At 37.4% G+C, this 22,865-nt stretch overlaps 4 protein-coding genes across 9 annotated transcripts; all 4 read left to right on the top strand.

Annotated features, from left to right (window-relative positions):
• Positions 274 to 5,209, top strand: LOC18773474 (solute carrier family 40 member 3, chloroplastic). The gene is made up of 14 exons (XM_007208246.2): positions 274 to 947; positions 1,426 to 1,639; positions 1,740 to 1,803; positions 1,918 to 2,042; positions 2,126 to 2,215; positions 2,303 to 2,476; positions 2,594 to 2,668; positions 2,928 to 3,029; positions 3,115 to 3,232; positions 3,327 to 3,473; positions 3,843 to 3,949; positions 4,034 to 4,147; positions 4,532 to 4,832; positions 4,939 to 5,209. Exons 1-13 carry the CDS (start codon positions 760 to 762, stop codon positions 4,826 to 4,828), a joined length of 1,815 nt encoding a protein of 604 aa, XP_007208308.1. The 5' UTR covers positions 274 to 759; the 3' UTR covers positions 4,829 to 4,832; positions 4,939 to 5,209.
• LOC18775190 (acyl-CoA-binding domain-containing protein 5) lies at positions 7,712 to 12,123 on the top strand. Its single transcript, XM_020565215.1, has 9 exons — positions 7,712 to 8,499; positions 9,402 to 9,929; positions 10,052 to 10,117; positions 10,216 to 10,382; positions 10,475 to 10,631; positions 10,722 to 10,809; positions 10,900 to 11,309; positions 11,418 to 11,522; positions 11,620 to 12,123. The coding sequence occupies exons 1-9, from the start codon at positions 8,368 to 8,370 to the stop codon at positions 11,929 to 11,931; spliced, it is 1,965 nt and encodes a 654-aa protein (XP_020420804.1). The 5' UTR covers positions 7,712 to 8,367; the 3' UTR covers positions 11,932 to 12,123.
• Positions 13,449 to 17,641, top strand: LOC18774109. The gene is made up of 7 exons (XM_020566692.1): positions 13,449 to 14,024; positions 14,699 to 15,383; positions 15,732 to 16,380; positions 16,470 to 16,570; positions 16,676 to 16,765; positions 16,850 to 16,977; positions 17,168 to 17,641. The coding sequence occupies exons 2-7, from the start codon at positions 15,348 to 15,350 to the stop codon at positions 17,310 to 17,312; spliced, it is 1,149 nt and encodes a 382-aa protein (XP_020422281.1). The 5' UTR covers positions 13,449 to 14,024; positions 14,699 to 15,347; the 3' UTR covers positions 17,313 to 17,641.
• On the top strand, positions 18,216 to 22,032 carry LOC18775168 (RNA polymerase II-associated protein 3). 6 transcript variants are annotated; one of them, XM_020567341.1, is made up of 11 exons: positions 18,216 to 18,488; positions 18,861 to 18,959; positions 19,076 to 19,204; positions 19,320 to 19,444; positions 19,732 to 19,853; positions 19,965 to 20,047; positions 20,147 to 20,302; positions 20,582 to 20,764; positions 21,171 to 21,244; positions 21,362 to 21,454; positions 21,718 to 21,832. In XM_020567341.1, the coding sequence occupies exons 1-10, from the start codon at positions 18,447 to 18,449 to the stop codon at positions 21,414 to 21,416; spliced, it is 1,068 nt and encodes a 355-aa protein (XP_020422930.1). In that variant the 5' UTR covers positions 18,216 to 18,446; the 3' UTR covers positions 21,417 to 21,454; positions 21,718 to 21,832. The 6 variants fall into 6 exon arrangements, with proteins under 6 accessions (XP_020422930.1, XP_020422927.1, XP_020422928.1 ...); XM_020567338.1 differs by having other exon boundaries at positions 18,220 to 18,488; positions 19,079 to 19,204; positions 21,171 to 21,265; positions 21,357 to 21,454; positions 21,718 to 22,032; XM_020567339.1 differs by having other exon boundaries at positions 18,220 to 18,488; positions 18,891 to 18,959; positions 19,079 to 19,204; ... (1 more) ...; positions 21,357 to 21,454; positions 21,718 to 22,032.

Genomic DNA, 22,865 nt, shown 5'->3' on the forward strand with positions numbered 1-22,865 from the left:
AAATTATAATTCAACAATGAAATGGATCAAGTGTGTATGCTTTGCAGGGTCCTCCTCGCTCCTGCTTATGTTTCATATTCCAAACCAAATGCTTCATAGCCTAAATGCGGAAATTTGGAATATCAAATATGACACATGGCATGGTATTATTGGTCCACGTAGTTAATTACGTGGCCCCACACTCCCCTCCGACCCCACACAGCCTCAAACTCTGACCCATCAAATTTTAGGGCCACACGATGAGAGACATAGGATGACCACTTTGAACCGTCCGCTAACCGGCGGGTTCAGGAAACACCAGGCATGGATAAGGCCATGAAACCAAGCTAAAACCCACAAAAAATACGCCCAAGAAAAATAATTGAAAATATTCAGTTTCTGTCACCAAAATCCTCGAACTTTCATGATACCCAGAAAAGTTTAGCCCCCAAAAACCCAACTTTGAGTCGAAGTTGTTCATGGAGTCTGGGCCATTAGTGATTGGCTTCAATTCCGTGAGGCATACTCGAAGCATTAGAAAGATTTTGATTTATCTGCGCCAAATTCCTCTCTTCTGAAACACAAACTTAAGAGTTAACCACAAAAAAACCCAACTTTAAGTCTGTTCTTAAACTTTGAGAGGTACCCTTTGTGATTAGCTTGTGTTTTCCGAGCCGAAGTGAGAAATTGAGCAAAAGGGTAGCTTAGTTTTGGAGGCTGCATGAGTGGGCAAGAGCCCAACGGGTGTTTGAAGCCTTGGAGCCTGAAGCAACAGAAGCAATGGCTTTGGGTTGTGGTTGCACTGCCCCTCTCTCACAATATTCTCTCTCCTTCAAGTCCTTCAATTTATTCTCAGCTTGCCAAGCTTCGTTTCCATCGGCGCCGCCACGGCCTTCCTCTCGAATTTGTTATCGCATCGCTTCTCGCCGATGGTTGAATTTGAACCACATATCTGTGGGTTCTCGTAGGTAAAGCTTGTGTTTTTGGTTTGTTGAGTTTTATATCATTGTTTGCTAAGAAAGTGAAGGAAATATTATTGGCGCTCTGTTGAGTCTAGTGCTCTTACGCATTTTAATTGGACTTCAATTCGTAGTCAGAGTTTTAATCGAGTTTATGATAAGCGTGTGTAAGGTTTGTGACTTATATGTTCTTTTGATTGCTAGCTAGAAGTGCAGAAAGTTCGAATTTTGGATTGTTATATATTACTCGGACTTTTACTTGATGGTTCTTTTTAGTGTTGTATATAAGCACCCTTGTAAGTGTTAAGCTCTAAAAATTTTAAGCAATGGCAAAATTGTTATTAAAAAGAAAACATCTTAAAACCTTGAATTCTCAGTTACGAGTTGGAGGAAAGTGAAATGAAATCTGAAGCCATGGTCATGACTTGACAGAACTGCGGAAATGTGATTGTTAACTCCTTGTCTTTTCCTGTTGGTTGGGTAACAGATTCAATGGTTTTAGTTCAAGGTGTTCAATAACCAACACCGACCTACACTTCAGCCATGTGGCTACTGAGAATGAGGTCCAGGAGGAGACATCAGCTGCAGAGCCTGATTGCTCGGTCTCAATTGTCAATCTTAATTCTGATATGCTTGAGACTGAATCTTTGAGTTTACTAACTGAAGACACTTATGTAGATAGTCTCCTGACAACACTGCCCGTAAGTTTCATGCTGGTCTATGAACCTTTTCTTCTTTTTCATTACCATTAAGCATTACATTACTGTTAGGTCCTGTCACCATTTTTTTCCCTTTATTTAGGTTTTATCAAAAGAGGAGCAGCATACCCTTGCAGCTACTCCGGCCCATCCAATGGGATTATATGGTAATGTGTCTTTTCTAAGATGTCTTTTGTGTTTCATTTGAATTATAAAATGTTTGATGTGGGTTATTTTGAATCCTTGAGGTGATTTCTGACCTGAAGAACATAATTTTTCAGCTTTGTATGCTAGTTGTCTAGCTGGGAATTTAGTGGAGCAATTTTGGAATTTTGCTTGGCCCTCTGCTATCGCATTGATATATCCAAGCCTTCTACCAGTAGCATTCATGGGTTTCTTTAGTAAGGTTGCTATTGAGATAAATTAAGTATATAGGACAAAACGGAAGTAAACTCTATTTTCTAACTAGCTCATTTTCATTTAAAACAGCTTGCAATAATTGCTGGATGCCCTTTAGTTGGCACACTTATGGATCATTTTCCCAGAGTACCTGCGTATAACTGTCTTAATATTATCCAGGTGAGTAGTTTAATTTGCATTTTACCCAAAGATGTATGCAAGACAATTCTTCCAAACTTTTGACTTCAAACCTTTTCTTTCTCTCAGGCAACTGCTCAGTTGTTATCTGCAGCAATGATAATTCATGCACATTCTGTTCCTCCTTCTGTGTCATCCCTCCTTCTCCGCCCTTGGTTCATTGTACTTGTGCTAGCTGGGGCTGTAGAGAGGCTATCTGGTGTAGCATTGGGGGTTGCTATGGAGCGTGATTGGGTGGTGCTGGTACTGCTATTTTGAGATTTCATTGCTCCATTAGGGCACTCACATACGCATGCATGCACACTTAGTTTTTCCCTTCCAATATGTCCTTGTCTTAAACTAGAATTTCCATGTAAACAGTTGGCAGGAGTTAACAGGCCTATTGCACTTGCACAAGCAAATGCCATTCTTAATCGAATTGATCTTCTCTGTGAGGTATTTTCTAATCTTATAATCATTTTTTATTTTGCAATATCTCCATGGATTTTTCATATGTTGTTCATTTTGAATTATTTTCCCTTTTATTTGAAATCTGACGTGCAAATATTCCTTAAATTGAATACAGAATATAGTTATTCTACATAAAATCCACTGAATGAATTGTTGTGATAGATGATAGTTAGGTGTTTGTTGAAGAAAAAAAGGTGATAATTTATAGGAAAGCTTGAGTCTTATAACTTTTTACTCATTACAGATAGCTGGAGCATCACTTTTTGGCATTCTTCTCTCTAAGTATGACCCGGTAACATGCTTGAAGTTTGCTGGAGGTTTAATGGTGTGGTCGTTGCCTTTTGCAGTAATTTCTCTTCTCCTTGCTCACTTTGACTTTTTTTCTTGAAGAAATTTCGCTTTCGTTGTTGACAATAAATTCCATTTGTTAGATTGTTCTCACGTGCTTAACCAACAAGCTTTCTAGTGGGGTTCTTGACCGCCCTAAATGTTCACAAACCTGTTGTAAAGCATCCACTGAAGGACCCCTGATTGATACCAACGATATATGTAAGCTTGATGCTTTTATCTTATATATTAAGTAAATCTGACAACTGCTTTTGCGATAAACTTTACTGACTGGTTCCATTTTCTGGACAATCAGTGGATAAAGGTGTGGCAGCTATTAAACTTGGATGGAAGGAATACATGCAGCAACCAGTTCTTCCTGCAAGCCTAGCCTATGTGTTGCTTTATTTTAATGTTGTACTCACTCCAGGCAGTTTGATGACAGCATATCTAACACAAAGTGGTATTTGTCATACTTTTTCGCCTTTTATATGCATATTTCAGGAAAGACCTTCATTTTCAATAAATTCAAGCCCCAGGTTCTGAGGGCATGCTATAGCTCGGCCAAAAAGTATCTCATCAACATGCATTTAAGAGTAAACATTATGCACATTAGTGGGCTTTCTAGCAGTTAGTAGTCAGTGACCATACTGATTCATGCATATAGGTTGTTACATCCATGGTGTTGGGTATACTTGTTTTCTTTTGGCTTATCAAGAGACAAAGTATTGTCTTTAACCTATAGGAAAAGCAAGGGGATTCAGTGATCATACTTTGGCATGATTCGTGAAACCCAATTCTAACTCCAAGATATCGTGGCATTGTTTAACAGGTTTAAATCCATCTATCATTGGGGGTTTTAGTGGACTGTGTGCTTTTATGGGTGTTGCAGCAACATTTGTGTCTTCATGCCTGGTCAGGCGGCTTGGCATTTTGAAGGTTGCCTAATCTGCTTCATTATTGTGTTACTGTCCATTTTCAATTTGTATTCTGTGTCTACATCTCATGGAATTTCTTTACCAGGCAGGAGCAGCTGGGTTAATATTTCAGGCTTCACTTCTTACCGCAGCTGTTGCTGTTTATTGTAGTAGATCTTCCTCCCAGCAGAGCCCCCTTCTTTTCTTCCTATGTTTGATTGTAAGAATCATTTATCTATTTCTTGTTTTCCTATATGGGATAATAGATTAAACTTGAACTGTAATACTAAAGCTTACAAAGAAAGGACTCAATAGTTTAGAAACAAGATGTGGGGTTGGAAGATTGGCTTCAGCTGTGGTTGTGGTCGGGATGACAGTTGGATATGAGCAGCTCAAAAAATCATATTAGTGATTTGATTGGACAATGGGACTTATGACATTATGTTGGATTCAAAAGCATGCGGAAAAGTTGGATGCCCCTGCATCACCCACATTATACCAAACATAAAACACAGTTGATGTGCTTTTTTCCATGCTTTTCTTACATTTAATTGTATCCTTTATTTTCATCGAGCTCTGATGATTGGCTACCTTTTGCATGCAGGTATTATCAAGGCTGGGACACATGTCCTACGATGTTGTGGCGGTACAGATTCTTCAAACTGGGATACCATCATCCAAAGCAAATATTATTGGGACAACAGAAGTTGCTGTTGCTAGCCTGGCAGAGTTTACAATGTTGGGAGTTGCAATAGTTGTCAATGATGTTTCACATTTCGGCTTTCTAGCCGTGCTGTCACTCCTATCAGTAGTCGGGGCGGCTTGGATGTTCTGTCGTTGGTTGTTGAATCCAACAGATGAACAAAGAACTCTTTTCTCTTTCGATGCTCAGTGTCAATAATTTAGTAAGTTTTGTCTTTTTTATGCGCTCGATTCGATTAATCTTCAAACGTTTTTTATGTCTGTCACGTCTGAATGAACGATTTTAACATTGCTACTAATCATCTGCAGTTATACTTTCTGAGGCCCTGGTGCAAAGGCTGTTTGACGAAATTCGGAACCAAGATATAGCAAATACCTTTTAGGGCGCCCACATTTTTCTATTGATAGAGGCATATGTTGGCTGTAGTGTAGGATCCGTGACACGCCTTTGTATCATATCATATAAATAATCTATGTGGACGTCAACGAGCTCAACTTGTACATACATTTTGAAACATTTGTAAAGCATTGATTTATTCAAAATCTTTTTGCTGGAGATCATGCTCCAATTCGAGCCAAATGTCCTCACATGTTTGCTTAGATATTGTGGTGAATTTGAATCAGATTCTTTCTGAAGCTCAGTCATTTGTGAAACAATGGAAGTAGAATGAAGGTAGCTTCTTTTGAAGCCATGAAAGCAGAAAGAAGGTGAAAAGTTACAGGCAGGCCATTTTTTTTGGGGTCAACACAGGCAGGCCATTAAAGCAGCAAAAGCTACACAATCTTATGGTGTTGGTTGCGTGATCAGAGAATTGGAACTTATTCCAGGTTGACTATAACAAAGATGAGAAAAAGCTGAGGTATTTATTTTTCATCTGCAATAACAAATAACAATATTATTAGGTAAAGCTGCAATGGGGTTGGGCTCTGCATAAAGCTTGTAAATTCTCTCCCTCCAAAAACAACTTTGTTGATTGACCAAAAAAAAAACAACTTTGTTGATTGACCAAAAAATACAACAATGATTTTGATCATTAACCAATAGAAAAGTGCCAAATGGCACTATGGCATCTCTCCTCCTCTTCCTCGTATGGCTAACATAAACTTGATTAACTTATAACTGGTAACATTAAAGTTTAACATCTGCTCTGCTGCGGCGGGCATTGGGTTTTGCATATGAACAGCACGTACCCGTCACGCTTCACCCATTCTCCCAAGAACCTTTTACTATATAACTCACCTCATTAAACTCCCTATATAATTTAAGGTTCAATGTCCAAACTCTTATGTAACTCTGTGCCACACCACTTCAATGTATCAGAATGTGAAAAATATTTCCTCCTTAATCATTTGAAGTGCAAGTTTCTTAAGAAGATAAATACTTTTCCATCAAATTATATTTTTTCAATTCTTTATTTTCTTTAATGAAGTACAAATTTCTTAAGAAGATAAATACTTTTCTATCAAGTTACATTTTTTCAATTCTTTATTTTCTTTAATGAAGTACAAATTTCTTAAGAAGATAAATACTTTTCTATCAAGTTACATTTTTTCAATTCTTTATTTTTTCTAAAAAGTCACACGACGAGAGAAATAGAAAGAATGATAAAGTGAAAGTACAAAATTTAATAAATCAGCTTAATGCTATGAAAGTGAAAGAGTTTGACTAGTTAATTATTGGTGCCGCAAAACAGTTTTTTGAATGCATTAGCACCAACAAAGTAATTGGGCATTTACTTTGAAAAGATAGATGTCATTCACAATTTCACTTCTCTTAAATAATTGACTTCACCAAACAATTCATTTATTTTATTTAAAAATATATATAATTGAGAATTAAAAAAATAGAGTTCAAGTTACAAAGCAATGAGAGTGAGTCACGTGAATCAAGGCAAGGCAAGGCAGAGAGTGAGGCAGTGGCTACCGCCATCTCCTAAATATCACGTCCCCGTGTTTGTCGCGTGTATTCAACCTTTCTCTTTCTCCTCTCCTTCTCCTCCTTCTCCTCCTCCTCCTGCTGCTGTCAACATTACGTTGGTAAGAGCTCCCTTCTCTTTTCTCTCTCGCGATTTATCATCTCATCTCATGCTACCAGATTACAGAAAATAATAATATTTATTCATTGTTACTATATTATTATCTCTTTTGTCTACTGTCATTGTTACTTTTATGAACAGTTGTGAATCCTAGTTTTTGCAGAGACCAAAAACAGCTTAAAGAGTTGCAGGTGAACTTTTTAGGCGTAAACCAAGTATGGAATTATCGATAGTTGTCAATGTTTTATCATTAATAAACTTTATCGACATGTTATCGATACATTTTTAATAATATTACTGTTATGTTGATGCATACTCGTGTCATGCATAAACGATGTCGATATTATTATTGTAGGTAGCAACTACAGTAATCTCATTATTTAAAAAACAGGTAAACTTTAATATTGTAAATCATGAGACTTTAATGTAAGATATTTACAAGAAAGGAACCTCATTTCAAGGTGGAAGAAGAAAAAATATAATGCTTACATAAAGGACAAGAAGCCTTTAAGAAAGTTAGGATTTTTTTCAAGTTACATGTATTTTAACACTTGAAATATGAGTTTACTATTTGTCTAAAAATCACTCCTTTACTATTAAATTGACTAGACAAGAGATTAAAACAGTGAATTTCAAGAATCGATATTCTTTTTATTTGTTGAGAAAAAGTCAAAAGTTTGGCTCAAGTCACGATAGATTGGTAGTAGTAGGCAGGCAGCTACTAATACTATGCAGCTCAAAGCAAAGTTATATACATATCTATCTGAAAATGGGGGAGAAATTCAATTCAAACTGATATATATAGAGATCAATTTTCAAGAAAACACCCAAACCTTTTTGAGGTAAACCAACAGCATCCCATTTCCCACAACCAAAAAAGAATTTCCATAAACACAAAGACCCACACTTGCCCCAAAGACCCTTGAGATGAGACATTTCTAGATGGACACCTTGAAAATTGTATAATTTGTATGTGTGAGGAGAGAGAGGAGAGGGGAGGGGGGAGAGAGAGAGAGAGAGAGATCCCCTCCCATCAATCCCAATATCATATCATATCACACTTGGGGAAAAAGGAAAAAAAAAAGTAAAAAAAGACCATGTGAGTGTTAAAAACAGAAACCAAAACTCCTCCCTTCTCTTCTCCATAACCCATGCTCTCCAGATTACCTCAATAACCCAAACACCTTCACTATCATTTCCCATAACCCCCTGCCCCCACACTCCATCATTTTCAGCTGGACAAAGTGTGAAAAGTGGATGAGACTTGTGGATAAAACAATTACTGAATGGCAAAAAATAAAAGTAACAGTCACATTTCCATGATTTTACATCACTTGTTGGAATTCCTCAAACCCTTATCCTCCAGCCATTAGTATTTCTTTTTGTTGCTTCAACTAATATCAAAAAGATTAGAAGAAGTAATTAGAGTGTGCCGCAGGGGAAAAAGAAGTGTTCTTTTTTCACCACAAGCTTCTGTTGTTGTTTGTTGCCACAGTGTTCTGGACTTGAAAGCGCCCATCTTTTCATGTCTATTGACACTGATAGTTGATACATCACTTGCCTTGTTCATGTCCTCCTCTTTTTGACCCTTTTATCATTTCTCTCTCCCCCTTTCTATTTTTACATCCTTTTCAAACCCTGTGTTCAAGTAATACATACTCTCAAGTCTAGAGAGAGAGAGCGAGAGAGTGATAGAGAGATAATGGGGTCTTTGCCAGGTGAAACTGCAAGGAAGAAGGCAATGTGGCTCTATCCAAAGGTTACGGGATTAAATCCTTCTGAGAGATGGGGGCACTCTGCTTGCTATGCTCGTGGGGTTTTGTATGTTTTTGGGGTATGTTCTAATTTTCTTCCATGAAAATCAAGTTTTGTTCATCTTTTCCTTTTTTTTGATAATTTTGAACTGTTTGTCTGTTTTTATATTATGAATTAATTTTACAAATTTGCCAGTCTGATTATAATGCAGAAATGGTTTGCTCTGAGCAGTTGTTCTGCTCTTAATTTTTCTTTTTGTGTTGATTTTGTTGATGCATGTTGTACGGCTACCTTACTTCGTTCTTTGGTCAAAAGGAAAGTACTGTTTTTATTTCTTGTTACTGCAATTGGCTGATGACAAACTTGCTTTTTTTTACTGGCTGTTGGTGTTTCCTTATTTCTCCTCTTTTAATCCTTTTGAGAATGCTTTTCCCTGTTTCCTGTGTTTCTCTTATTAGTAGGGCAGGACAGTTATGTCGTAGGTGATGGTAGCCTTCTTGCTTTTCTTGATGTAGTAATTACCATATTTCTCTTTTCTTTTTTCTTTTAGGTTCTCCTTGTCATAATTAACTTGAAAATTATCCATGTTCTTTAACTATTTTCTTAGTTGTGGGAGTAAAATTTGTGTTTTCCTGTATTAAATTTTCATTTTATTGGGTTTTTTTAGAGCAAATTAAAGCAATAAAGTTGGAGCTCATGCATCAACTGTTTCAAAATCTGAATTCTTTGATGCATACTTCTTGGATCTTCTACATAATCGACCAAAATCGGTGTCATTAGATTACCATAACTAGTTTGTCCTGTTGAATCTTTGTGTTGTGTAACAAAGATGGCAAAACTTCCTTGAACTTGTACTCAGATTGCTGTTTATGGTTTTCATTTCTGTATGATATGGTACAAGGCAAAGCTACAAAATGTACTTTTTTGGTAATGTGATGCTATGCTACATCGTGATCTCATCCTTTTGTTTTTCCAATTTAGGGATGTTGTGGAGGTATGCATTTCAGTGATGTTCTTATGCTTAATCTTGAAACAATGGTCTGGAACACTCTTGCATCAACTGGTCAAGGGCCTGGTCCCAGAGACAGCCATAGTGCCGTTGTTCTAGGGCACAGGATGATAGTGTTTGGAGGTACAAATGGCTCTAAGAAGGTAAATGATCTTCATATATTGAATCTTGCGACCAAAGAATGGACACAACCAGAATGTACGGGGACTCCACCTTCACCCCGTGAAAGCCACACTGCCACGCTTGTTGGTGACGAAAAATTAGTGGTATTTGGGGGTAGTGGAGAAGGTAAAGGAAATTACTTGAACGATCTTCATGTTCTAGACCTTAATACCATGAGATGGACTTCCCCTGAGGTGAAGAGTGATATTCCTGTTCCTAGAGATAGTCATAGTTCTCTTGCAATAGGAAAGAAGCTTCTTGTGTATGGTGGAGACCGCGGTGATAGGTATTATGGCGGCGTTGATGTGTTTGACATGGACACACTGACTTGGTCAAGGGTATGGTTTTCCCTTTATTATGTCAGAATTTCAATGTTAAATGATGTGTGAAATGTTCATACTTCTTACTGATTTTTGTACAAATTAAGTGAAATGGAGGTTCTGTGATTGTTTTGCAACAGTTGGCTGTTCAAGGATCTTCACCTGGTGCCAGGGCTGGCCATGCAGCTGTGAGTGTCGGGACAAAGGCAAGTAATTTTATCAATATGTACAAAGTAGAAAGGCATAGAACGTATTGGCACTGCATGAAAATTGAACAATTCCATCTTGTTATATAAAAATGCAGGTCTATGTCATTGGAGGGGTTGGAGACAAACATTACTACAATGATGTTTGGGTCCTAGATGTGAGTACTTGTTCATGGACCCAACTTGATATATGCGGCCAACAGCCACAAGGGCGATTCTCTCATACTGCTGTTGTTACAGATTCTGACATCGCTGTCTATGGAGGGTAATTTAGCCATCAAAATTTATGGCTTACTTTGTATAGGTCCCTGTTCATATAGTTTGGTTCCATCATAATTTTCTGATTTGAAATGGTAGGTGCGGGGAGGACGAGCGCCCTCTGAATGAGTTGCTGGTGTTGCAGCTTGGAGCAGAACATCCCAATGGTCGTTACAATATTTCCATGTGCAAAATTTTCGGAAGCCATTGGAACCAAGAGAGGAGAAGGCTCTCTAAAGGAGCAGATTTTAACACGGTACAAAAGTTACTGTAACAATGCAGTACTTTAGTGCATCCTTTATGTTTCTATAATGAAGAGGAGTGTTTTTGTAAATGCTTGAAGCAGAAAACTATGCTGATGGGGAACCATGTAGTAGTAAGAGAAACAGCTGAACCAGAATCAGAAGCGAAACGATCTCTCCAAAACAAATCAGGTCAGCATATAGTATAAGTATTTGTGTTCGTACCTTTTGGTATACATGAATTCATTGTTAATGATTATACATCCTTAAACATAAATGTAGATAGTACTTTACATCCAAAAAGGAGAAGAACCACCAGTACAAAAGCATGGGACGTCGAGTCAGAACAAGAGGAGCATTCTCTATCACTCTCCCAGCATTCATCACCATCACACTCTGACCAAGAACAGACACCAAATCCTAGAATTGTTGATTCAGCCCCAGGTTCTCAAGGTTTTAATTTGTTTAAGAAACAAATTCAGAGTCCGAGAAATAGCCAATCTCCCACTGCTTTAAGTAACTGTAAAGATCTTAGAAATTCTGTTCAAAAATCTCCAAACCTTAACTTGTTAGGAGATCATCAAACCGAACAAAAACGAGAACAGCATCCTCATGTCAGCACTGGCAGACCAATTATGCAATATCCAGTCGTAGAGCAGAAAACTTACGAGGCAGTGCCTGTTCAGAACCTGGTATGCATTTCTTTAACTTCACCTTCTTTTGTTTGGTGGCAATTTGACATAATTGCTACTCTTCTGTTTGTTATGATTCAGCTTTTTATTGGTTCTCTTTCTCCTTAGATTGGCGCCGAGGTTCAAGGCAAAGTTGATGGGGCATTTGACTCAGGTTTCTTAATGACAGCAACTGTTAATGGAAGGCTATATAGAGGGGTCTTGTTTGCACCAGTAAGCTCTCAAAATTTTACTGCACATAATACATAATGTTTCAAATTTTGCAAAGCATGTCTAAAAACTTATTTGTGCAACTTAATGTGTTAACCAGGGAGCTGGGATCATCTCAAGAGGGCCAACTGTTGCACAAAGCACTTCATCTTCAACAAGCCAAATCCCCATTGCCATTGCCCAACCATTCCCAAACCCAAACCGCACAGAGCCACCCTTGAAGCTATCCGAGCAGCCAATGAAGAATTCCATGCCAGGGTCAGGTCTAGGCCTCAGGCAACCTCAGGTGGCTGGACCATTTTCGGTCATTCGAGCCACTTCATCCTTAGCCAAAGAAAACAACCTTAGAAGTGATCTTCCTGGTGTGTTTTTGTCACTTGGAGGACCAGGAAGTGGTTCTGGTGGATCTTAGAAGCTCCTATATTGGATGATAACTTATTCCTTGCTCCTCCTAAGAAATTTTGTAATTTTACACAGCTAGGTTATCTTTGTTTAAATTGCAAGTTCTATGTCATCAGTTGATTCTTTGTATCAAATGATGATCGACTGGTAACTTGGTAGGTATTCTGATTAATTAATTAATTAATTACCCAAAATTACTATATTCTTCAAATCTTTATTTGCACAAATTTTCTTATGGAAACGAATGGCATGCTTCAAATTTTTTTAAAATTATTATTATTGTTATTATGGGCTCTGAAATAATTTTAAATGAAAAAGGAAACAAGGAAAAGTTAAAAGCAAAAAATAAAAAATAAAAAATAAGAAAGAACAAAGAAAAAGCAAAAAAAAAAATTCTTTAAAAATAATAAAAGAGAAAGTTGATTTGATAACGTGGGGTGCACAAAAAGAGCACCCGCGCATCGCGCGCTACTGTCGTGTATGTGATATCTGAAGGAAAGAGGGCCACAGGGTCGCTGTCAACCGTCGGATCTGTCTACCACGTCCCCCCGCCATGGCCCTCTATGATTGACTGATTGATTGTTGTTATATGTAGTCAGAAGGGTCACTCTAACGTCCCCATCTTGTCACGCATCTATCTGTCACTGGCGGTGGTTGCGTCATCCACGTACCACACTTTGCTCTCTGACCTGTCGCTCATCAGATGCCCTATCTTCCTCATTTCATTTCTACTCTCACTCACACGCTCACATTCCTTGGGTGGGTCCCATGTCACCACCAAACGTGGGACCATACTCTTTAACCGTACGTGTCAACCAGAGTCTGGTCTGTGATTACTGACTTGGATTAATGTTTCATTTATTTAAGAAGATTTATATCCATTTTAACCTTAAAATTTCTAAAGATAAAACATAGGAATTATGCTAAGTTCACGCCTATTGTGGAAAATGGCTTCCATAATGAAACAGGAATATCACTATTTTGTTATCTTCATCAATAACACTATGATACACGTGATAACATTTTTACGTGTCATATCATTATTAGTCATAAATAGCAAAACAATGTTATTCAAGTTAAAACTAAATTTATCTCTATTTTGTAGCACTCACTTGCATTAACGGAGTACTTAAATGCATGGGTAGCTCACAATTCTACAATAGTTCACTATTGATCTTGAGTAGGGTCGGAGCTAAGTGTAGACTTGAGGGCTGTCATGCGCCCCATCCTTTATATATATTTGAAAAAAAATTATGCTAATTGGCCCCTCCTATGTACCAGTTTAGCTCTGCCCTAACCTAAGAAAGCGGTAAAATCTAACAAAAAGTGTACTGGCCTATGAAAAAAAACTCACTATGCATTTGAATCAATGTGATATTCATAGCATGATTTTGCAAGCAATCTCTGTCAGTTTCTGTCTCACAAAGTTTTGGAAACCGGTTTGGTTCTTGTCTTCTTTCGTTGTCCTATGAACATGTGGAGATGGTTGTGAGCAAATAATGCTCTTTCCAATCACCAAACAGTATTTGCCTTTTCCTTTTTATTTTCTGTGGTGAAAGTGAATTCCATCATTGTTCATTTTGACTCTAAACTAAGCTGGAAAAAGAGAAGGATGAAAAAAGAAAAAAGAAAAAAAAAAGTTATTTTACTTGTGAAAAAGAAAGAATTATAAGAGAGAGGAGAAAGAAAACCTTCAACAGAATTTAGACTGACATACACCAGAGGTGCATTATTGACTAACCTACGCACTCCCTGACCCAAGACCCGCCCAAACGCAACGGTCCCGAACCCAACCAAAACTTGACACAGAGAGTGAGAGCTTGACAACAAGAACAGGATAATGGACAAGGCGGTAATAACCCAACAAAAACCCAGCACTAATCAATTTACAACAATGGTGAAAACTTTGGTTCCCTGCAAAGCAAACCCTAATTTTAACTCAGTTCTCTTCTCCACCTCTGGTGCTCCAATCACCTTGCACCACCTATTCAAGAAAACCCAATTCGAATTCTTTAAGTCTAACCTGATCAGGGTCATCTTTGTCGGTGATAATCAAAGGGTTCTCTGAGGATTTTCCTTGCCTAGCTTACCTTACCCATAAAGGTAAAATCTTTCAATTTGGTATTTTCGTTGAGTTTTTGCAGGTTTGATTTGATTTTCTCATGTGGTTATTTCGATTCTGACTCAATTATTGTGTGATGTTGTGTGGTTTTCCCCAATTATCATGTTTTTGTTTGTGAATTTCTATTATTCGTAATTTCGTAAGATAAAAAAACGAACTTTTTCCGGTGGTGGATGTAAAGTTCGGATTTTTTGGTTGGTTTGTTTGTAAGGGTCCAGTGCATGGTATTTCTTAGATTGGTTGTTGTAATCGTGGTTTATGTCCGGGTTTGTTCTGAATGTTAATGGGGAATTCAATATACTTCTCTTTTGAGAGCTCTGGAAGATTGATTTCTGTTGTTTAGTTTGATTTCTGTTGTTTAGTTTGATTTAAATTCTGGTCTCTTGAGCCAGGTTTCGATAATATACCTTGATTTTTGCATTTTTATGGTTGTTTTTCCAGTGGAAGCATTATTATTTTTTTGGCGCCAATATGCTTTCTGATGATACTTATATAATGCTCTATTACAAAATTCTTTTTTTTGTTACAATATGTGCATGTATTGGTTTCCAAGATTTATGGTGTTAATTGAATATTTCCGTAGTGTCCATTGCTTTGAACATATTGTGTATGACATTTACACTGACTGCTTATTTGTTGCTCGTGACTTTCTCAGCTCTCTTTGTGGGCAAATAAAGGCAGCGCTAGGATTGTTTTTAGCCGTGATTACGATGGAGGGTTTTGGAGGCTTGGGATTCAGTGATGTAACCAATGCTGTGAGGAAGAAAAGGAGTAACACATCTCGTCGTCCTCGGAATGATTCACCGCTGCCTTTCGATAATCGAGATACCATGTCATCAACGCCTCCTTCAGAAGATGTAAGCAAATTGTCAAGTGATGATAATAATGATTATGGTTCAATTACTCAAAAGAGGGATATCAACCTGAACCTATGTAGTGCAAGGGCTTCATTTAGTAACATTATTGAAGCTGAATCTGCCCAGAATATGAATAAAAGTGAAGGAGGAGGATCCGGAGAATCTGATGAAGCTTCCAATGATGGTTCTTTTCGAGGCAGTAACGACCATAGGCATAGGGAGATTGATTCACAAAGGTCCAGCAAGGGTGCCCTTGCACCTGCTAATTGGAAAGGTACAAACAAGGTTGCTCCTTTTGGAGTTGTTTCAGATTGCTCAGAGAATGAGAATAAAGTGAAAATGGTTAAGCTTAAAGTTGGTAATGTTACACGCACAATTCAGCCAAGTCTACGTCTGATGGTGCATCTGCTGTTGGGTCGTCTTCTATAAAATCTTCTCATATTTCAGATGCCCCTCGACCACGTCAGAAGTTTGATTCTTCAGGTTCAGTCTGCATTGGACATATTTGTTCCAGATTTTCTAAATTTTGATTGTGGAACAAATCTTAAAAGTGACAGTAGCATATAGTATAGACAGCATTTACAGCTTATGGAAATCAGATAAGATGGATAGATTTATAACTTAAATAGATTCTCATTTTATCTTCTATTTTCTTGGAAATCCTTTGGTTTTTAGTTAACTTCTTTTTCGCTCATCTGATCACATTCCTTGAGGTTTTGGTTTCCTAGTTTCTCTTCCCTTCTTTTACACAAAAGTGTTTAGTTGTTTAGTTATTAAGTTCATATATATTAAGGATTATGAAGACTACATCTAACTATGTCTATGGTGCAGGAGAACTCAGATGACAATCGTTCCTTTAGTTCAGATAAAGGAAGTGGGTTACGAGGAGTCCCATGGAAGGATTTATCTAAAAGCGTCACTGATGTTGGGAAGGCTGATTCTTCAAGGGGTGGGATGCCTGAAGAACCTGTTCGCAAGAGCAAACGTGTCCTTAAGAGACGCTTGTTGGATGCAGTTGATGATGGAGATGATGATGACGTGGAAGTTCGATACCTTGAAAAACTCAAAACATCTAAGATTACTTCAGATCACAGTGTGGAATACAATGAAGATGAGGAAAGAAAAAGCAGAAAAGAAAGGAAGATTTCAACGGTGATGAAGGGAAGTGGTGTTGGCCAGTTCAGTGTAGATTTGGGAGGTTATGGCATCTCAAAATCAGGCAAGGAGAGTAGGAAGTCTAGAGGAGGAAGAGTATCTGATGATACTGATTATGAAGAAGAGGAAGAACCTGTCTCTGATGGCGAGCCCAGTACTAAGAGGAAAAAATTGAGAAAGGAGTTTGTTGAATCATCCTCATATAATAAGGAGATGACAGTCACTACTCGTCAAAGGGCTCTTAAAACTGGAAATAATGTCGCTTCCAGCTTAGGTGCAAGTCCAATTGAGTTCCCCAACGGGTTGCCCCCTGCTCCACCAAGAAGTGAGTGATAATTGCCTTTATATCATAAGTAACTTCTGTTGAATACATTATGACATCTCTCATGACAGTATTTATGTGTTTACTGATAGAGCAAAAAGAGAAACTCTGTGCACTGGAGCAGCAAATCAAGAAAGCAGAGGCTGCTGAGAGACGTAGGATGCAAGTAGAGAAGGCAGCTAGAGAATCTGAGGTTTGACTTGTCTTTTTGTTAGTTTCCTTTTGTCTTCCCTGTGATATGCATATGTGTTAGAAGGAACTTATGTATCATTTTCTTTCAAATTTGGCTGCGTCTTAGGCTGAGGCAATCAGAAAGATTTTGGGCCAAGATTCAAGTAGGAAGAAACGAGAAGACAAGATAAAGAAACGGCAAGAAGATCTGGCACATGTAAGAGATGGTGCATAATAGAACCCTTTCTCTGTATATCAAGCAATAGATTCTTGAATAATGGTACATTCATTTCTTTTGCAGGAAAGGGCTGCAAATGCTTTCATACTTCCATCAGATTCTGTTCGATGGGTGATGGGTCCATCAGGATCGGTCGTCACTTTCCCTGATGAAATGGGCTTGCCAGCTATATTCGACTCCAAGCCTTGCAGGTATAGTTGCATTTGAAACTCTAGATACTTAAGTTTAAATGATAGTGTAACTTTTATCCCAAATCTATGCAAAGCTTCTATAGCTTCATTAAGTGATGCTTCTCTTGGATCATGGACAATTCTATATCATCGTGCTTATATCTGAAGCAGCCCTTGATAAGTTCATATTTGGTATTTATGTGGATTTCAGTTACCCTCCTCCTCGTGAGAAGTGCGCAGGGCCATATTGTAGAAATCCATACAAGTACCGTGATTCGCAGTCAAAGCTCCCTCTGTGCAGTCTCCAGTGCTACAAGGCGATACATGAGAAAACGGCCCCTCTATCTGCCTGTTAATTTGGTGAAATTGACTTTTGCAGAACCTCAGGACATTGGGACAATGCTGCAGTATTTCATTTGTACTTCTAATTCAGTATATGTACTGTATATATAGATGGAAGTGATACAGTTTTTATATAAACAACTGCCTATTTCATAGAAAATTTGAAGCTTCCATGTCTTGCTTTGACCGTCTCACGCTACCACAAGTTGAGTCTTGGATAATTTTCCTCGTATACCACTTCTTTTTGTCTGGGAGGAGGATATTTGAAGTTAGAACTGCCAGCTTGAATTCAACAAGTTGTTATCATTTTGAGTTTACAAAATACGAAAATGTTGGAGAAAAACTTACCTATACTTTGGAATATCAACGTGGCGCTATTTCGGGTCAATCACCCATTGTCATGTGTTTTAATTTTCCAACATAACAATGCAACTTTTTGATATGGTAATGTGTGATAGGCTTGAAATGCTGACACGATGGCATCTGAATGACATATTATACGTTTATTAACACATATGAAATATTTAAAAAAATGTAAGTCGTATATTAAAATTCCTGATTCGATATCTGAAAAATAAAAAATTAAATTGATTTGATTACATTCCTATTCATTTTCTCCTCAATTCCTAATTTCCTCGATTCATTTGACTTCATCATCTATATATATAAAGTAAATGGCAAAAAATAGCAAAACATTCAACATACTAGAAAGAAAATGCTCTTATTTAATGCAAACATTAAGAATTGAAATTATGAATTAAATGAGGATAATATGGTAAATTCACACATTTCATATTTAAAAAAATTAAAATCAAAAGAAAAATTAGATAATTGATCATATTTGTATGGAACACAACTACTCATTATCTTTTTTAATTCTAAAATAAATATATTTATTTTTTTTTAAAAACATCTTGGCACGAAAGCACATGCGAAGAGACTAATTCCAAGTAAATAAACATGCAAATAATTTTTGTTTCGAATATTGAAGTTTGATTAAAAAGAAACAACGAAGGATAAAATAGTAAGTTCATTAGAATTAAACCCCCCGAGCGGAGAAAATAAAATAAAAAAACCTCACACTCAGTCAGTTCCCTCGTTTCCTTTCAGTCGTTCTTTCTTCCAGAAGCATCGGGTGCCCGCGGTCCATGGCCAGAGCTCCAAATAAGCACGGTCGCGATCAAGCTCTGGTATTTCACTTTTAGTATTACTTCTTAAACTGATTTTTTTCAGAGATTTACTTTTAGAATATGTTTGGGAGCTGAGAAAGCTGAGGAAAAACTGAAAAGAAAATGAATTTCAAAATTTACTGGCCCATTGAAAGATTTTTCATTTGAATTTGGAGTTGTAATTAAACCAAGACTTCGATACGTGATTGGAAATGTGTTTGATGTGTAAAGGTGAAAAAGTTTCAGATTTTAAGAAAAAGAAAAAGAAAAGCTTATGTTTTGTGGTTTTTGTGGTTTTCTTTTTGTGTCTAGTTACGAATATGTTATTAGGTATTTAGTTAATAATTGTAGTCTACTGGGTTTGTATTTTTTCTGTTCGTCCGTTGTTTCCAGGATTTCCAGGGGTTTTTGAGTGACTTGCAGGACTGGGAGCTTTCTCTCAAGGACAAGGACAAAAAAATGAGGCCAAAAGATTCACACCAGGAAAAGCTGGTAACTTTGTTACTCTGCTCGGTGTTGCGTGTAGCATTGTATACTTTGATGCGTGATTAGCGGTTGCTGGTGAATTTTGTTTATATGCAGCTGATGTTTGCATGTTGTCATTTCAGAAGACTAGAGATTTAGGAACTAGTTCGGGGAATTATGACTACTCGAGGAATTTAGATTCAATCAATACAATGTCAAGTAGTTTCATTTCGGAAGATAGTCTTCCCGATGCTGCTTCAGAGAAAGAATTGGTAGGAGTTGATTGTGTTCGGCTGTAGTTGTAAATTCAGAATTCAATTATTAAGGTTGCTCATAACAACTGGGTCAATCTTGATGCTGATTGTGTTCCTGTCTGTTAACTTATAGGGTAATGAGTATTTTAAGCAGAAGAAGTTTAGAGAAGCTATTGACTGCTATTCAAGAAGCATTGCTTTGTCTCCGTCTGCAGTAGCTTATGCAAATAGAGCAATGGCATATATAAAAATCAAAAGGCAAGAGTGCAATCACTCTGTTTTGTTTTTAAGAGAATGCTTGTATAAACTGTATGAAATTTTTGTTGTTGATTTATTTAGATAACTACGTCCATTTATGTACTAATATAAAATGCAAGTTCAAACTTTTGAATTCCAGAAAGCGTTCATATCTCTGTGTTCTTGGTTTACTTTTAAACGGTAAAACAAAAAGGAGTGTGGCATGCTATATGCTTGTGTAAGCTCTCACAGTGTTCTTTTTAACTTATTACCTGAAGCATATATATATTTTTCGTTTTGTTTGTTAGTTTCCAGGAAGCTGAGGATGACTGTACTGAGGCCTTGAATTTGGATGATCGTTATATAAAAGCATACTCACGACGTGCAACGGCTAGAAAAGAACTTGGAAAACTTAAAGAATCAATTGAGGGTTCGTTAAAAGCCAAACTATGACCTTGTTTCCTCATATTATTACATATATGGTTTCTTTTCTGATATTGCAATTGTGATTGTCTGATGTAACAAATATAGCCAACTGCAGATGCTGAGTTTGCCCTGAGGTTGGAGCCTCAGAACCAAGAAATCAAGAAACAATACACTGAGGCCAAATCTTTGTATGATAAAGTAAGAAAATTTGTACGTGTATCTTTGATGGTGTATATCATGCTCATCTACCAGTTCATTTATATATTAAATTGACTCATTTGAATTGTTAATTCCCAGACAATTCTTCAGAAGGCATCTGGAGCGCAGAAAAATTCTGTACAAGAAATGCGGAAAGTGGGAAAGTTGGATACCAAAGTGAACGGACAAAGCATCCAGCCTGCCTCCAGCAGTGCTCAAATAACAGAAATGACTGCAGTTCAAGATCACACTAAGGTGTCAAGAATGGTGTTTTGTTGCTCCTTTTACTTGATTTTTTGTTGTGGTCATTGGGTTTTCGTTTCTTAGGTGGATAAGTAAGATAGACTTGTTTATGAACCTTATTAACTGCATTTGTCTTTATAGCTTCTTATCAGACATATATGTTGTGTACTCCTACCATGTTATCTGGACTCAATGGCTTTGTCTTCTTATTTGCTTTAAACTTTTATTTATTTCTTTTGCATCTGTGTCTTTTAGTCTCTTAAACTAGTGTATGTTATGATAATTTTGTAGAGAAATAACACAACTAGGAATCCAGAGGTGAAGGCATCGGTACAAGAGCTTGCATCTCGAGCTGCTTCCCGAGTCAAGGCTGTGGCTGCGGAAAAGATCAAACCACCAAATTCGGCATATCAATTTGAGGTTTCTTGGCGAGGATTCTCTGGAGATAATGCTCGACAGACTAGCCTGTTGAAGGTCTGCAAAAGTATTCATGTGGTTTACTTTAAAAAATCTGCCAAAATGCAAGATTCATATGTTCGTTGTCATCCCAAAGTAGGTGACCATGAATGTGTTCTTTTTGCATGGTGGTCATCCTTGTGGTTGACCACTGCAAAGATTCTATTAGTCTCATCTATTGTCCTCTTTGGATGGTTGCCAGAAGTATACCAGTAATTGCATTGTCAGTCTGCCTATCTGGCTTCTGCATGCTAGGGGCCATCCAAGAAGTTCCCCATTTGTTCTGTCCCCTTCGAACAATTTCAAATGTCCATAAAGGATTGTGAATGCAGTTGGTATTTGTTTAGGAAATCAACACTCATTCTGACTTTCCATTTATGCTGTTACTTTGTTTCATGTTATTTTTTGTGGTATTTCTATACAGGCTATATCTCCAAGTGCATTGCCGCAGATATTCAAAAATGCTTTGACTGTTCCCATACTTCTTGACATTATCAAGTGTGTGGCAACCTTTTTCGTGTAAGTAATGTTTATGTATGATATGTATGTTTTTCTTGTTGAGCTTTGATAAAATGCTTATGGCCCCACCTTTGATTTATTTCTTTGGCAGTGAAGAAATGGATTTGGCCGTCAATTATTTGGAGAACTTAACCAGGGTTCCAAGATTTGACACACTCATCATGTTTCTTTCATCCTCGGACAACGCTGGTATGCATGCTTCCGTTTTAAATTCCTTGAGATTTTCAAAAGCTTACAGTTGAATTCCTGGATTTCAAATTCTTTTTAAGTAGAGTATACCTATATCAATGTGGTATATCAGTCTCAGCGACTGGTAATGCTTGCACTGTGTCTTGATTGAATCATTCCATATTTTCTGATTTGTTAGTCATCCTGGCCATTTTTATGGGGTTTATGATTCATATTTTCCATTAGTTTCATATCCTATACTAACCCAATAACCTTGCAAACAGATCTTGTTAAGATATGGGATGAAGTGTTTGACAATGAGGCAACTCCGATTGAGTATGCCGAGAAGCTTGATAACCTGCGTACAAAGTACTGCCTCAAGCGATGACAAAGATCAACAAGTTTCTACCTTACCCTCCTCCACCTCCTGTACTGTAAATTCAAGTTGTAAAATTTTGAAATGCTCCAACGTTCCCTTTGAATCTCAAATTATATCGTGGACAACTTTTCTATCCATTTAATGAGATGTTAAAAGTACATTGCAACTTTTACGTCTCTCCTTTTGGACTTGAATACTTTGAACTTGGAACTGTTGGTAAGAATGTGCTTGTGAGTGTCCATGTTTTGGTCGGGTGGACGAAGCCTACTCTTGTTCAGTCATATTCATTGAGGTCCAGAGGTTGATGGTAGCGATAACCTGTTTCTTCATGCCCCACCCATCATTCACTACCTTATTTTTCAGACAACTATATATATATATATATATATATATATATATATATATAATCAATCAATGTTATGTGGGGGTCTTCCAGATTTTGCACTATGCTTTCCACATGGAGATCATGTGTCATTTACAATCACCTAACTCTTTCATGTTAACCCCACTATTTTATGCATCAAAAATAGAAACCCTACTATATAATACAGAAATTAACCCTACATGCAAGTAGATGCTTCGTAATCTTACAGATCAGAGATCATTTTCTGTGAACTCACCCAAACAACGCAAAAACAGAACCAGAATACTGATTGGCTAGGCATATATTATGTGCTGCACACGAAAGACTTCTCTTTGAAGCAAAAACGGTTGGAGATAGGAGGTTGAACAGAGTTTGTATGGCCAAGCAACTAGCAAAAAGTAAAGACTTCTCTTCTGGGATGGATGAGCAACTAGCTAAGGAGGCAATAAAAGCAGGTAGACCATTGATCTTGCGTTAATAGTCATGTATATGTTTTGTGATGTACATTAGACAGTGCAGAATGGTCTTCAGATAATTTTCTGTTTCTTATAGAGGCCTGTCTAGTTGCATTAATACCAAGAATTTCCTCACACTTATGTGATTGTTCTTAATGCCTAGCTGCTTGCTGCATTTTCAAAACGCCTAGGCGGTCGATTTTTCAAAAACTTGAATGGTGTTTGCCACGCGTC

This window comes from Prunus persica, chromosome G6 (genome assembly GCF_000346465.2).
Source record: "Prunus persica cultivar Lovell chromosome G6, Prunus_persica_NCBIv2, whole genome shotgun sequence".
Lineage (NCBI taxonomy): Eukaryota > Viridiplantae > Streptophyta > Magnoliopsida > Rosales > Rosaceae > Prunus > Prunus persica.